This window comes from Centruroides vittatus, unplaced genomic scaffold (genome assembly GCF_030686945.1).
Source record: "Centruroides vittatus isolate TY-2023 unplaced genomic scaffold, ASM3068694v2 contig_18, whole genome shotgun sequence".
NCBI lineage: Eukaryota > Metazoa > Arthropoda > Arachnida > Scorpiones > Buthidae > Centruroides > Centruroides vittatus.
The window spans coordinates 2,595,463-2,608,327 of NW_027121101.1; the positions used below are offsets into that span (position 1 = coordinate 2,595,463).

The window sequence follows — 12,865 nt, forward strand, 5'->3', positions numbered from 1 at the left end:
ATCTGCATTTAAAATACATTTTTTAATGCCGAAAATATCATCTGATATTACGTTTTATTTTTAACATTTATAGTCGTGTTATATATATATCACGCGATTTAAACTGCAAATATTTCGACATTATTCTTATGTTTTCTAGGATTTCGGAATTCGCGATAATAACAATTCCATGTGAACAGGTAATAAAAATTCTTTCTAATTTTTCTGATAATTTTTTTTTTATAATTTAATAAATCTAAGATAATAATTTTATATTTTTATCTGCCTTAAAATATCAACTAACATATGTGAATTTATATGTATTATTTTTTTCTTTTTTCTTCTAGAAAATGTACATCTGCATTCGGATAGATAAAAATTCATTCAAGGTTAATTCTAAGCAAATAATACGCATTATGACGTCAACACACGCTGTTTTTATAATTTATGAGTCCTTAAATGAAAATATATTCCTCAATTTTTTACTTAAAGTATATAATTATGTGTCGAGTAATTCGTTCCCACCAGTGGTCCAGTGCACAAAACCACTGAACACTAGTAGGCCTACTGTATTTGGTGGTGGCTGGCACACCTGGCTGTTTTCCGAGTTTTCACGTGTCTAACACCTTAATGGGGGCCAGTTTCCTATTGAAAGTCTTCCCGAGAGGCACCCACCTTTGGCAGTTCGCTCATGTGTTACGCTACTTTATGACAACCTATCCTATCTTCTCATATTGCCTTTAAAGAATCCCGATTCGAATTCCATTCGGATCTTCACGGATAATTCGAATCTGGCATTCTTCTTCTTCCTTTCCTGTTGTGTTGCCGGTGAAACAGACAATCGGGACCGATTGTTATTAGCAAAAATAAACAAAGACGTGTAATTTAATTATATCGACGCTTGCTGGAAAATCAATTCATTTCAACGCAAGAGACAATGAGTAGGGTGTTCTATATATAATTCAAGAGATAGGAAATTATATAAACTGAAACATTTATCATAGTGTCCAAACTTGCTCCTTTAATTTAAAAAAGTCACTCGTAGAATAAGGGCGATGAGAGTCGTGATAACAAGTGACATTCACGTAAATGAATACCTTACTCTTCTCTTCTAATCTTAATTTTATAAGCAAGAAAACTTTAAAAACAGAGGGAAAATATTATACAATTAAACCGACTTAATTGCGTGGCTAAATTAGGGGGTAATAATTTATTACATTAAATATTTTTTAGTGTGAATCATCATAATTGTAAAGTTATTGCTTAATAGATTAACTTGTTTTAAAATTGTTATTAAACGTGTGGAAGAGAAATCTTCAAAACTCGGCGTAAAATATCTTTAATAAAACATTATAAAATTCAACAATTTAATCTTCACTTTATTATAAGATAAGGAAATCGTTTTGGTACGTAACAAAATATTTTATTATTTTTTCACCTCGGTTTTATTCGATACAAAATAAACTTTCCAGCGAATAAAGACGTCAAACTCAACATTGATCGAAAGCAAACAACAAATATAACAGAGCTTTTTTTTGGTCTGTACAAACTTATACAGTTTATTCAGTTTTCCTCCTAGATTCGGTATCGGTTACGTTAGATTCCGGCTTAGTTTCGTTAAAATTACTATAATAAATTGGTCCTGCAATGCCAGCACCGGCGAATATCCTGATATCTGCACAATTTCTGTAATTTTCTTGAGGACCGCAGCCTTTTCTCATCGTTCCGTCATCGCAAATACCCCAGTTATTACCTAAAATATAATGAATTTAATTAACACGGTTAAGCATAAAGATGAAATGAAAGCATAATAAATCATCGTCATCGTACCGGAATGCCAATGCCACCTAAACACGCAATTCATACAAGTTACATCTTTCGGAAGTTTAACTTGCATGAAGAATAATCCTGTATTGTTATGTGGTACGTAATATCTGGTACCGGAGACATCGGATAACTCTAGCATATTGTCTTGGAAACATTCTTCAGTTTCTAGAAATCTATCTTCTCCTCTCGGACAAAGACTAAATTCGAAATAACCTTCGTGATTAGCCACAATATCTACGATGACATCGATGACTTGACCCGGTTGGTACGTCCTGGCAATAATATCGGTAGCAAACATACCACCTGTCTCGTGCGGCCGGGGTTGAGGATGATCGTATCTATCACCACAAACACCGCAACTTCCATTATTACGTAGGTACTGAATCTAAAAATGGCAATTTTGAAATATAGGGCTTTTATATACGTATAAAGAACTATAAAGTTTCAAAAAACTTACGGCTATTCCTCCACAGAAAAGTTCGCTATCTTCGTAATTAGGTGGCGTAGGATAACCGAATCTCCACATCATGTTTCTAGCGGGTGGTTCCAGCATTCTTCCATGTCCATTAACGATGGAGATAAGTCCACAGGAGAAGAAGTAAAGTAAGGCCAACATCAGCATGGTTTAAACGCAAACAGATATGCAAGGGGCTCCTTTAAATACTGCATTTTGACTTGTAGTACCGGAATGTTAGGTTATTCACCCTTCAAGTTCAATGTCACGAGCAAGGATCATCGGGTCATAAGTACTTTCACTTATTACCATTGTACTGTATTTAATATCCCATTATTTACATTCAATTACGAAGGTGTTAATAACAATAGGATTTCTTATAATTACGAACTTAAAGTTTTTATCGGTGTAATTATTTTAAATTACGATAAAATATAAATAAAATGTACAATTTTTTTTTGTTTTTGTTTTTCCATAAACTCTTTTTATAAACAAGTTTCGCGACTTTCGTTTTCAAAGGTTATTGACTATACAATTACCAGAATTGTACAACAGGTTCTCGTAAACAAATATTTTTATTTTCTTTAATTTTTATTTATTACATAATTTAGATATTTACGACATTTTGTAAGAAAATCCTTAAATAAAAAAAAATACTTAAAATATGTTTGGTTTAGTTCGTATTCTCTCATACAGATGGCAGAGTAATAGGGTATTTATTTGTTTTTATTTAAAGATCGTTTGATTTATATATATATATATATATATTAAAAAAATACTACTCGTTTTTTTATGTCTCCCGCTCCTTTATAGGTCAAGGTTTTCTAGCTTTAAATTTAATTAACAAAATATGTAACACTACATTTTGATATTAAGTAAACTCGACAGATATATAATGTTAATTAATTAAAAATTTAACGGCATTTAAATATTTTTAATTATATATTTAATTAATTTCTTGTTCATTTAGTGTTAAGAAGAAATATTTTAATCAAATTTCATCGCATTAAAATTTCGTTACACGTGCTGACATCTGCGGTTTATATCGTGAACTATTATTGTCATTTAAAATACCGAAAAAAATCAATAAATTAATAATAATTCAGGGGAAAATAATTAAAATAAAAAATAAAAACCACGCATCGAATCGATCGACATAAAGATAATCGACTGGAGATAGGGGTGATAATGTAAAAGGGCGATTCGAGTGTAAAAAAATACAAGGAATTGGAGTAAAAACAATCTAAATTTGGAAATCGGAAACGTCAAATGAATGGAAAAAAACTCGATAGATATCCTAACGGAAGTCACATACAAGTGGTCATTCACTGTTTCTTCCGCAATCCTCGCTTAACCGCAGTCATTGCCTATAAACAGTTCTGTTGTACTCGTCAAAAGGGAGCCATTCTCATGCCAGGGGACTGACTGTCCCCTTGTAACTGGAGACGAAACGTCTTGTTAAACTAGAAATTGTTGTTTAATTTGTCTCGCAGCTGTCAGCTGTTACTCAAAATATCTTCGACTATTGAGGACATTGTCTACTTGGCTGGCATTTTCCTGAAAACAAAGCAAATCCTCATTAAGTTTTCTCCCCCTCCCTCTTGTACGTACACCTTGATTTATAACCACTCGCAGACTTTAGGAAATCGCAATGTGCACATTGTTGTAGAGGTTTCGGATTTCCTGCCATGCCAGATGGACAAATCTATGTTTAGAGAGGGTGTGTTTAGAGAGAAGCTGTATAAATTTTATATAGTTAAGATAAACGTAAATGAATCAGCGTCGGGAGAAAAATTCTGATTGATTGTTGGCGTTTTATCTTAAGTTAATCCTCGACATTCGAAAAATAATCACCGATAAAGGCTGACTCACGGGGGTGGAAATGAGTAAGTCGGGGGAAATCAAGGTAGAAAATTTGGTAGTTTTAACAAACTTCCCCAACCCCCGCACGTAAAAATAATTTATATCTCTATGTTTTCTGCCGTCGAGTCCTGGTTATGGTGGTTTGCGACCGAGGAAGTTAAGCCATATGGTTTTTATCAGCACTGTTTCTCATAACTCTCCTCGGCTCTATTCTGTATAAGATAGATGGATAGATTTCTAACTAGTGAATACATCCGGCTTATCCTCAAACAAAAATCAACATAATTTACTTGGAAACTACTTCATGATAATAATAAAGAGCTGGAGAGCCATCCAACCTTATTCGATAATAACCTCTATTGGATAATAATGGCACCGCTGTAATGTCGGGTTATTTTGTAAGTACCGGATGATTGAAGCTGCGCTATTACTTTTTCTAGTAGTGATTCCGGACTGGTCATACAACTGTGAAAAACCTGGAGTTGTAAAAAGTAAATGATTACACAACATAATCTATTTTTATCCGAATGGTCCACGTGTGCTCGAGCTTCTATAATTGATGCTGTCATAAGCATGGATCCTGTGCTGAAACCAAATAAACAGCAAACACATGCTGATGTCAATCCTTAGAAAACTAACTTTTCAAAAGGCATTCAGCTGCTTGTATGTGTCAGAGAAAATTGAATGTCAGCCACATCATCCACTGTCAACGAGATACATTAAATTATTTATTGTATAGAAAATACTTAATCCCCTATAATTCTATTCTACTCTGATCTTTTTCCACTTCTCCCCAAGAGAATTAACTGGTACTATTAATCACAATGATTTAACCGAGACGTTAATGAAAACTGAGCTAAGGAGAGACAAGAAGCGAGTTATAGACAACTAAAGATAGGCAAGTACCCCTTCTCGCGAGTCGCGACCACATAAAATGCCGTTAAAAGTTCCCCTCCTATAGAATTGAACTTTACTGGGCCAAAACTTGAGTTTTGTGGATATTTCAGACACCTCGGAGGCACTTTCTCTCAACAAACAAATCTCCGAAAAGATAGCAGAGACGTCCAAGTTATGAGCGATGATAAGGGAAAACCCTATTTCTATATATATTATAAACTTTCTCGTAAGCAAGGCTGCAGAAAATAAACTTTAAAGCAACTTTCCCATGCCAAGTTTATTACTTTTTTCCCAGCGATTAAACACCTTATAACTTTAGAAGAGAGAATTGTGTAATAAATAATTGGGTTAATGAGTGTTTGCTCTTCCATTCACATCTGGCTTACTGCAAAGTCAGCAGGATTCGAATCTGATCTTGAACTCGGAAAGACGTGGCCACCACAGAAGTGAAACTGTACACCAGATATTACAATTCGCCCACTTCCAAGTGTAGAGAACCTCGTATCGCTTACAATCTCGTTCTATCGATACAGAACCGTGCAAAATACCTACCTCGTTCCGGACATTCCCGAGTGACATATTTTTTCTTCTCTTATAAAATTTCGATGCCCCTTTGCCGAATATTATCAAACGGATGCATTAAGGTCATTCGGGGTGGTTTGGTGTGATGTATCACCAGTTTTAAATGTCTTTACAGAAGCCGATGATCGAGTGCAGACCCGAATATATAGGTCACACAGTCTGGTTTATAATTTTTATAGCCTGAGGCTCGATTTCTCTTCAAAAGAAGAAATGTCGACACGTGACACCTCTTACAAATTACAGCAATTAATCTGCATACTTACAGTGACGTTTCTAGATAATAAACCCCCCACTATAAAATTAATACAGAATTATAGTTAATGACCCCGAAATCGGACAGAGATCGATAATATAAATCTCTGTCTAGATATAACCGATCAATTCGCAGTTAAATGGGATGAAAATAACGAGATTAACCTATTTCTTTCTTGATATTAATTTATCTTAGTAAATCCCTCCTGCCGTAATCATTCTTATAGCTAATAGATTATCTCTCCTTGCTACTGACACGCTTTCAATGTACTCTCGATTTCCTTCTTTCCTTTACAGGCACGTTTCCACTTTTGAATTAGCGAATAACGTGAGAATAGTGATACTATGCAGTCCATAAAGGAAAAAGGTCATTTCCGTTGTCATCCGGTCCGTTTGGGCCCCCCGATGCAGATCAACGCGAATTTCCGGTGTTCTACAACAGCTAACTCTATTTAGAACCTTTTTTTTGGCGGCCAAATTTCTATATTAAACATTTGTTGAAGCCAGTTTGTCTACTGTACATTGGCATTCGTTAAAACACTGCATTAAGGCCAACTTTAGCGATAAAACCTTATGCCTTCCAGGTATACAGTACGTTATTGATAACTTATCTATCAATTCTTCACTCGTTATGCGTCTATATCACGCGTAGAAACTGTACACCAGACAAGATTTATGAACTCTGCGCTGGCAGTAAATCTATCTGCCTTTTTTTTCGGCCTTCGCCGAGCCTTTATACACCATAAATTGCATGCAAATTTCGTCGATTACGCTATTGAAATATGCGTTTAAACAGCTATTCAAACATTAACATTTTGTAGCAGTTTTTTCCCAGAACCAACAGGTGGTAAGCTTGTCGATGCATTTTCAAACAGGAGGCAGTGCAAACAATATGGAGCCCGTCCCGTTCCTATAGCAATGAATCATTGAACACACTAATTAGATTCCGATCTGCTTGGGCAAAAATAATCTCAACTATATTTACAATCCTGTCAAGAGAAAGAGAGAGGAAGACAAAGAAAAAAGTTAATCATTTTTAATGAATTCAAATTAGTGTGAATTGTTTAACTGTTGACAAATTAGAAAAATCGAATGATCTCTTTTGTTACTATGGAAACCGCATCCGTGTCATTTATCAAGGTTGCTTAGCAGCACTTGTAAGGATTCGGAGATGCGAAACGATTTTAAAAAAAGGTATGTGCAGTACGTCAGCCGGCTTGTGGCTTTGTTTTGAATGAGAATTAAAAGACGAAAGTGGCAATTTTCATCATATTATTATCCTTTTGTGCCAGGGAAGCATTTTAGTCTTTACTTCGCCTCCCGGTTATTATTATGCGGCTCGGTTTTAATGCCTTAAAATTCGCGTTATGAAAGGGATCTAATGCAAATGTTTGGTTTGTCTAATTGCCTATCCAAGCATTTAGCTTATATTATACCGTATCCAAAGCGATTCTTTTTCTTCTCACGACTCGTTAACATCCACCCAACAATTTTATTATGTGATTTATTGTAGCATAAAAATAAACGAATTATTACAAAAGCCCAAACTGGTGTTGCCGTGACTCAGAGAATTTTTAATAATCGTTTCGGTGGGTAAGAATTTTATGATGTATAAAACCTCACTGGGGTTTTGTTGAATAATCAGATGGGGTTTTGGACGCTTAACCCCTTCATTAAGAAATCTTCCCATTCTGACAGTTTGAATTACTCCGATGGCTTTACACTCCTCCGTTTTTCTCTATTATATATTGTCGTCACCCCTCCGATATGTTTGGCAGTTGGAACCATCCGCTGACGCAGCCAAAATTGGTCATCAATAGATCTATGCTGGTGTAATTAATATGTTGAGTGCGTAGGAGAGAGCCAGCCTCGTTACAATAGATGTGTCCACTTAAAACCATGTTCTTTGTCCGTCCACTTCAAAAGAGTAGCCTATCCTACTTATGCAGTCGCAGGAAGGAATCCTCTTTATAAAATCCTCACGCTGTCTGTGGAATTTGTTGCCGATTCCCTAGTTGAATCATTAATTCGATTTTCGTAAATCCCCATCCAGAATATTAGAAAGAATTTTTGTAATTTTTTAAAAGCCGGTATGTATTACGTCGAAGAATGCAAAAATATCACGGTTTAAGCATATTTTTATGTTAAAAACTCTTTCAAATACGCCTGGTAAGTGCTGCGATCATTCGAACGAAATTCGATAAAATGCTAGGCTGAAAAGAGTTAATTTTAGCCGGATAAGTGTGAAAAACTCTCAAAAGATTATATTATAACTCGGAAACATCCCAGATGATTGACTCGAGTGGACTCTAAAGTGTCGCGGCTGCATTTTCCATCTTTTCGATTCTTAACTTACGGTGAAAGTAGTAGACAACCCTTGGAAAAGTCGTAAACCCCCCACTTGACTCCACTTCACAAAGAACTATTACCATTTACTTTCTACGTTGAACACTTTTTTTTTTGTTTTTTACAGTTGGATACTACAGAACTAACCTAGAAAAACTCCCAATTACAACAGATTACGTATTATAAAAAAACCCACGAAACTAATCTGTTGACATTGTCAAATAGATTATCAAAAGTCCCCCATCCTAACATAAAAAAAAAGTTATAATAATAGATAGTTCGTCCTTTAATACCATCAGGATCAGCTAGATTTGCACTCTAATTAGCTTGTTCGTGAAAATGGCTTCCCAATGATGGCTAGGGAGACAAGGAAGAATAAAAAGTGCCGGTGACCGTCTGTCGCCCCTATACCCCTGGAGCGGTGGAGGATTTTTTTTTTTTTTTCAGCATTTCCCTTCTCTATTCAACACAAAAGAGACTAGATGAACGCAAGTAAGACATCCACAGTTGAAGTTTATAGCTTAACCTTGAGAATGGGCACGGCTATATATAGAGCATTATTTTACAGTGGCACAGAAAAAAATAAAAAAAAAAACAGAATTATAATAATCGTACTAAATTGCCAGTGTGAATAATTCAAGTAACAAACGATAAATCAATCTGGTTTCGATGTACGAACGATCTAAGTTCATTTATAACTCAGAATCTCGCTACTTATCCCACTGTGCTCCCATCCCGTTCCTGAGTCACAGTAGCTTGCCCTCCTGATAAGTAACACAGGTGATGGGGTCATTGGGACAAGGGGTCGTTAAGAAAGTACTCTAAATGACAGTCTCCACCGTCTGGCTTTTATATTACGACTTCATTTATTACGCTGATTTAATGAAACAAACAAATATTTTAAAGCTTAGTCTGTAATTTCTAAAGGAAAAATGATATAAAGAAATAAATAAATTTAATGAATAAGAAAGAGGGGGAAGGATTTAAGCAAACGAATTTTTATCTTAGTAGTAATATTTAGTGAAAGAAACATTTCTAAAAACTCCAACTACGCGTACTGTATCTGCTTCTTGTCAACAACTTTCTTGCCTTTAAGAGTTAAGTATCATGTTATCGAGTTAAACTCCTCAATAACTGTATTGTTTGAGATTTCCCGAAATGTTTTGTTGGTCCTTGGGTGTGTAGTCGTTAAAAAAGCGATTAGGCAACTTTTTAAAGTGTGCTACTTTAAAAAAAAAGAAGAGGAATCTAGCCCATTGATTAATAACGTCAATGCAAAACAAGATAATTAACGCAGCATAGAATAAGATTGGCTTGAATTTTAATAGATATTTTTGAGAGGAAGAATGCCTGGAAGCACTTGCACATTCATGACCTTATCTAGGGTGCTGAGACAGTAGGAGTCGAATATTTGTCTGACTACTCCCATGCTTATATATGGAAGAAACAGCGACTTCTTTCGTTAAGAGCTTTATGTATATGTTAAGCAAAAGAAAAATATATATATATATATACTATTCTGTGTATTGCCGCTCTATTTTTCATCGAGCGGCACTGCTATAGAAGCCAATTCTTCAGGGGGAAAGACCTTTAAAGTTTCTGATTATTTTTAATTATTTATTTTTAGAATATTCTTTGAAATGTAAATGGAGGAGTGGTGGATTGGGGATAGGAAAACCCCAGATGGCTGTGAAACAAGAAACGTTCAACTGAAACAAAATCCCCGTTCGATCAAAGTTGGAAAAGTGTTAGAGTAACTAATGATGAGCAGATTACATCCCGAAGAGTACGTGTAACAGGATCTAGTCTGTTCTTCCGAAAATGGACCGGACTAAACGAGACTCCCTTTGATGTATCTACTGATCTTTTCGAATTCATAAACTTGTTAATTTCCAATTTAACATTTAAAAAAAAGAAGAAGGGGGGAAAGTATATCGATAGGCAATCATGAGCACACTATCGTTGGGAATTTTACTAAATACGAGCACTTTATTTTCAGAGATTTCTTTCGATTTAAGATAAGCTGGAAATTGGCAGATAGTTCGGAAAGATTTCTTATCTCTACTAGAACCAACGAAGTGTTTCTAATACGGATAGACACACGTCAACGCTGATTATAGTGAAATAAATATGTGTACCAATCTACCTTTCGCTAAGCGTTCTTATTTAGAAAAAAAAGAAAAAAATGTGTGCAGATTTTTCTTTCCTCTCACGTGGTTATTAATAGAAACACTTGATTAAAAGAAAGAATGATCGATACGCTTAAAGGCGGATTGTGAATGCAAATAGGACTAGGATAAAGTACTTCATTCAACTCGTATCATCGTAGTACACTGTCGAAAGACAGTTACAAGCGACTAAACATTAAGTTTCGTGTTACATAAATATTATTTAAAGATGAAAGAGGCTTTGTTCCGAGCACAGACACTTCTTATTATTTCTTTTTTTAATCTGCTCCGCATTTCTTAAAGGTGATCACGAAAAATTAACATCGATCCGAATCGATTTATCATCAGCGCATCAAACTACTGCAATCATTTACGAGAACGAATATCATCATCTGCGCGAATCAATTCGAACTTATATCTACCTTTAAGAGGTATTAGTCTCAGGGAGTGAACCCCTATTCAATCTCAGGCCTGACTGGCTTACAAACCATTAGATGTGCAAGGCGATCATTGCCATAAAATCCATCTCATTAACTCCCTGTCCAGCGCGACGAGGAAAAACCTGCTGATTCACGTCCAGTGTTTTTACGAGAGGAGAGGGACGGGAGAGATACAGAAGTGGACAGGAGACTCGTCTAAATCAGTGTGTCACCCTTTTTACTCCGCACAGCAAACGGACAAACCATTCGTAGAACTTTATGGGCCGAAACTCCAGTCTGATTCATCGCGTTAATATTACAAGTCTATATCCTGGGTGGCAATGTCGAATGGGATCGGTACCGCACACTTTTATTTATTAATACAATCAGGGAGAGAAAGGGAGGAGCGGATCGGGTTTTGTTATATACAGTATCTACACACATACATATTTTCTCTTATCCTGATAATGGTCGACCAACGAGTGAGATATCACAGGTATACGGTTATCGAGACCACCCTTCTCGCTTAGATAGTCCAAGTATGGAGTAGAAATGTTCCCCGAAGATTTGTTTACAAGTTAAACAGGAAATATATCAACCTTAGCATTATCTTGTCGCAGTAAATGAATTTACCACAAATACATCCAGCGCATTCCTTTTGGATTTATTTGATGTGGTTCTGACCTTTTATCTTTGTGGATTATGCTCTAGTTATAAAGCCATCGTCAGTTTATGACTTTTGTAAACACTCCTCCACTTAATAGTATTCTATAAGTTGTCCGTGATAAATTCGACTTTTATTTATTTACTATAAATTTAATCGTTCCAAAAGTTCAAAACTACATTTATAACTTCTTTCCTTTTATTTAACTTGCAAACTCGAATTAGTTACTTAAGTTATAAGATGGCTAATTTAATTATAAAAGACATAATCGTTATATCTTTTGATCTATGACATTCTATTCTAATTAGGCAGGGACATTTTTTAAAATTCTACACGCGATTTAATCAGTAATTATAAAACACTATAATTTAAATTCGGCAGTTTAAAGTTATCTTTATGGATCCCATTTAGATAAGAAGTATCCGCTAATTTTCCTGTGAATTTCAAGACTTTCAGCAGAGAAATTCTTGCTTTATTGCCGAACAAATTCCTTTGTAATTTAAGGTCAAAAATCAAAGTTTAACTGTAGTAATTATTAGTAATAGTAATACGCCTTTTAAATCTCATTCGGTCGAAAATATAACACCGATAAAATCTAGAATATTTCTCAGAAAAATTCGAGATTATGTAGGAAAAAAAAGGAGAGGGAAAAATATTCATAGGTGGTCGGATTTGCTGACTCTGAAATTGTAGATTCAGAAAATTCAAGATGATACAGGAGAGTAGTTTTACAGATATGAATATTAAACGTGTAATATCTTATGCGAGATAAAAAGAAAAGAAGCGATGAAAAACCCATTTAAAAGTTAGGAATTTAAAATTCTGAATGGAAGGTTGTTTGTTCAGCTTTCAACTATCCGTAACTGGAACAAGAGTGTCCTTAGAGTCGGCTTACTAATTACTATGCCAACTTTCTGAAAGTCAGTCGAGTAGTCCAACTGGTGCACTCATTGCTATCGACACCCCTCATGAGGAGTGGATAAGTCCTACCGTGTTTGGACCATTATGTGAGTGGATGTACTCCGGAACGAGCATGTCACATGTACGGGATGTTTACTGCTCCGCTTGATATCCATGTGACTACCATCTCATCTTCTGTTGACAGGTAAGAATTACTTATCGAAAGGTTTTCGACCTTTTAATATCCATTTAAGGCAACCTTTTAAATATAATCGAATCGATGGGTGGATAAAAAATTACCCGACTAAAAACCACGTGATTAGCGGATATTCGATCACTAATACAAGTTAAAGCATACAAATTTATGGTCCCTAATTGCGGGTAATTCGCGAGAGTTGTGCAACACGTGAGGGTCAGGCGGCCTTCTTAGAATTTAAAGTTTATATTTCTTTAAATGGACTTGTGTGTTTAAGGTCGATTCTTTCAATTGAGAATATTATAAAGCTTTGTGCTT

The 12,865-nt window shown here is 35.3% G+C and overlaps 3 protein-coding genes across 3 annotated transcripts in view; 1 reads left to right on the forward strand and 2 right to left on the reverse strand.

Moving 5' to 3' along the window:
• Positions 1-12,865, reverse strand: part of LOC136969559 (uncharacterized) — a 122,915-nt gene that overhangs the window by 7,261 nt on the left and 102,789 nt on the right. The gene's annotated exons all lie outside the window — the stretch shown is intronic.
• LOC136969700 (uncharacterized) lies at positions 1,459-2,614 on the reverse strand. Its single transcript, XM_067263979.1, has 3 exons — positions 2,264-2,614; positions 1,810-2,191; positions 1,459-1,732 (listed from the first exon to the last, which is right to left on the reverse strand). The coding sequence occupies exons 1-3, from the start codon at positions 2,426-2,428 to the stop codon at positions 1,539-1,541; spliced, it is 741 nt and encodes a 246-aa protein (XP_067120080.1). The 5' UTR covers positions 2,429-2,614; the 3' UTR covers positions 1,459-1,538.
• LOC136969550 (kinesin-like protein CG14535) overlaps positions 12,260-12,865 on the forward strand; it is a 30,654-nt gene continuing 30,048 nt past the window's right edge. The window contains exon 1 of the mRNA XM_067263760.1: positions 12,260-12,556. The gene's annotated coding sequence lies outside the window, so the exon portion shown is untranslated. The remainder of the gene's footprint in view (positions 12,557-12,865) is intronic.

Excerpts from the sequence above, each read along its gene's own strand:
- LOC136969700 (XM_067263979.1), bottom strand. The coding sequence starts at position 2,428 with ATGCTGATGTTGGCCTTACTTTACTTCTTCTCCTGTGGACTTATCTCC. Across the intron at positions 2,192-2,263 it reads TTTTCTGTGGAGGAATAGCC|ATTCAGTACCTACGTAATAA; the intron begins GTAAGTTTTTTG and ends TGCCATTTTTAG. Across the intron at positions 1,733-1,809 it reads TAGGTGGCATTGGCATTCCG|GTAATAACTGGGGTATTTGC; the intron begins GTACGATGACGA and ends ATTATATTTTAG.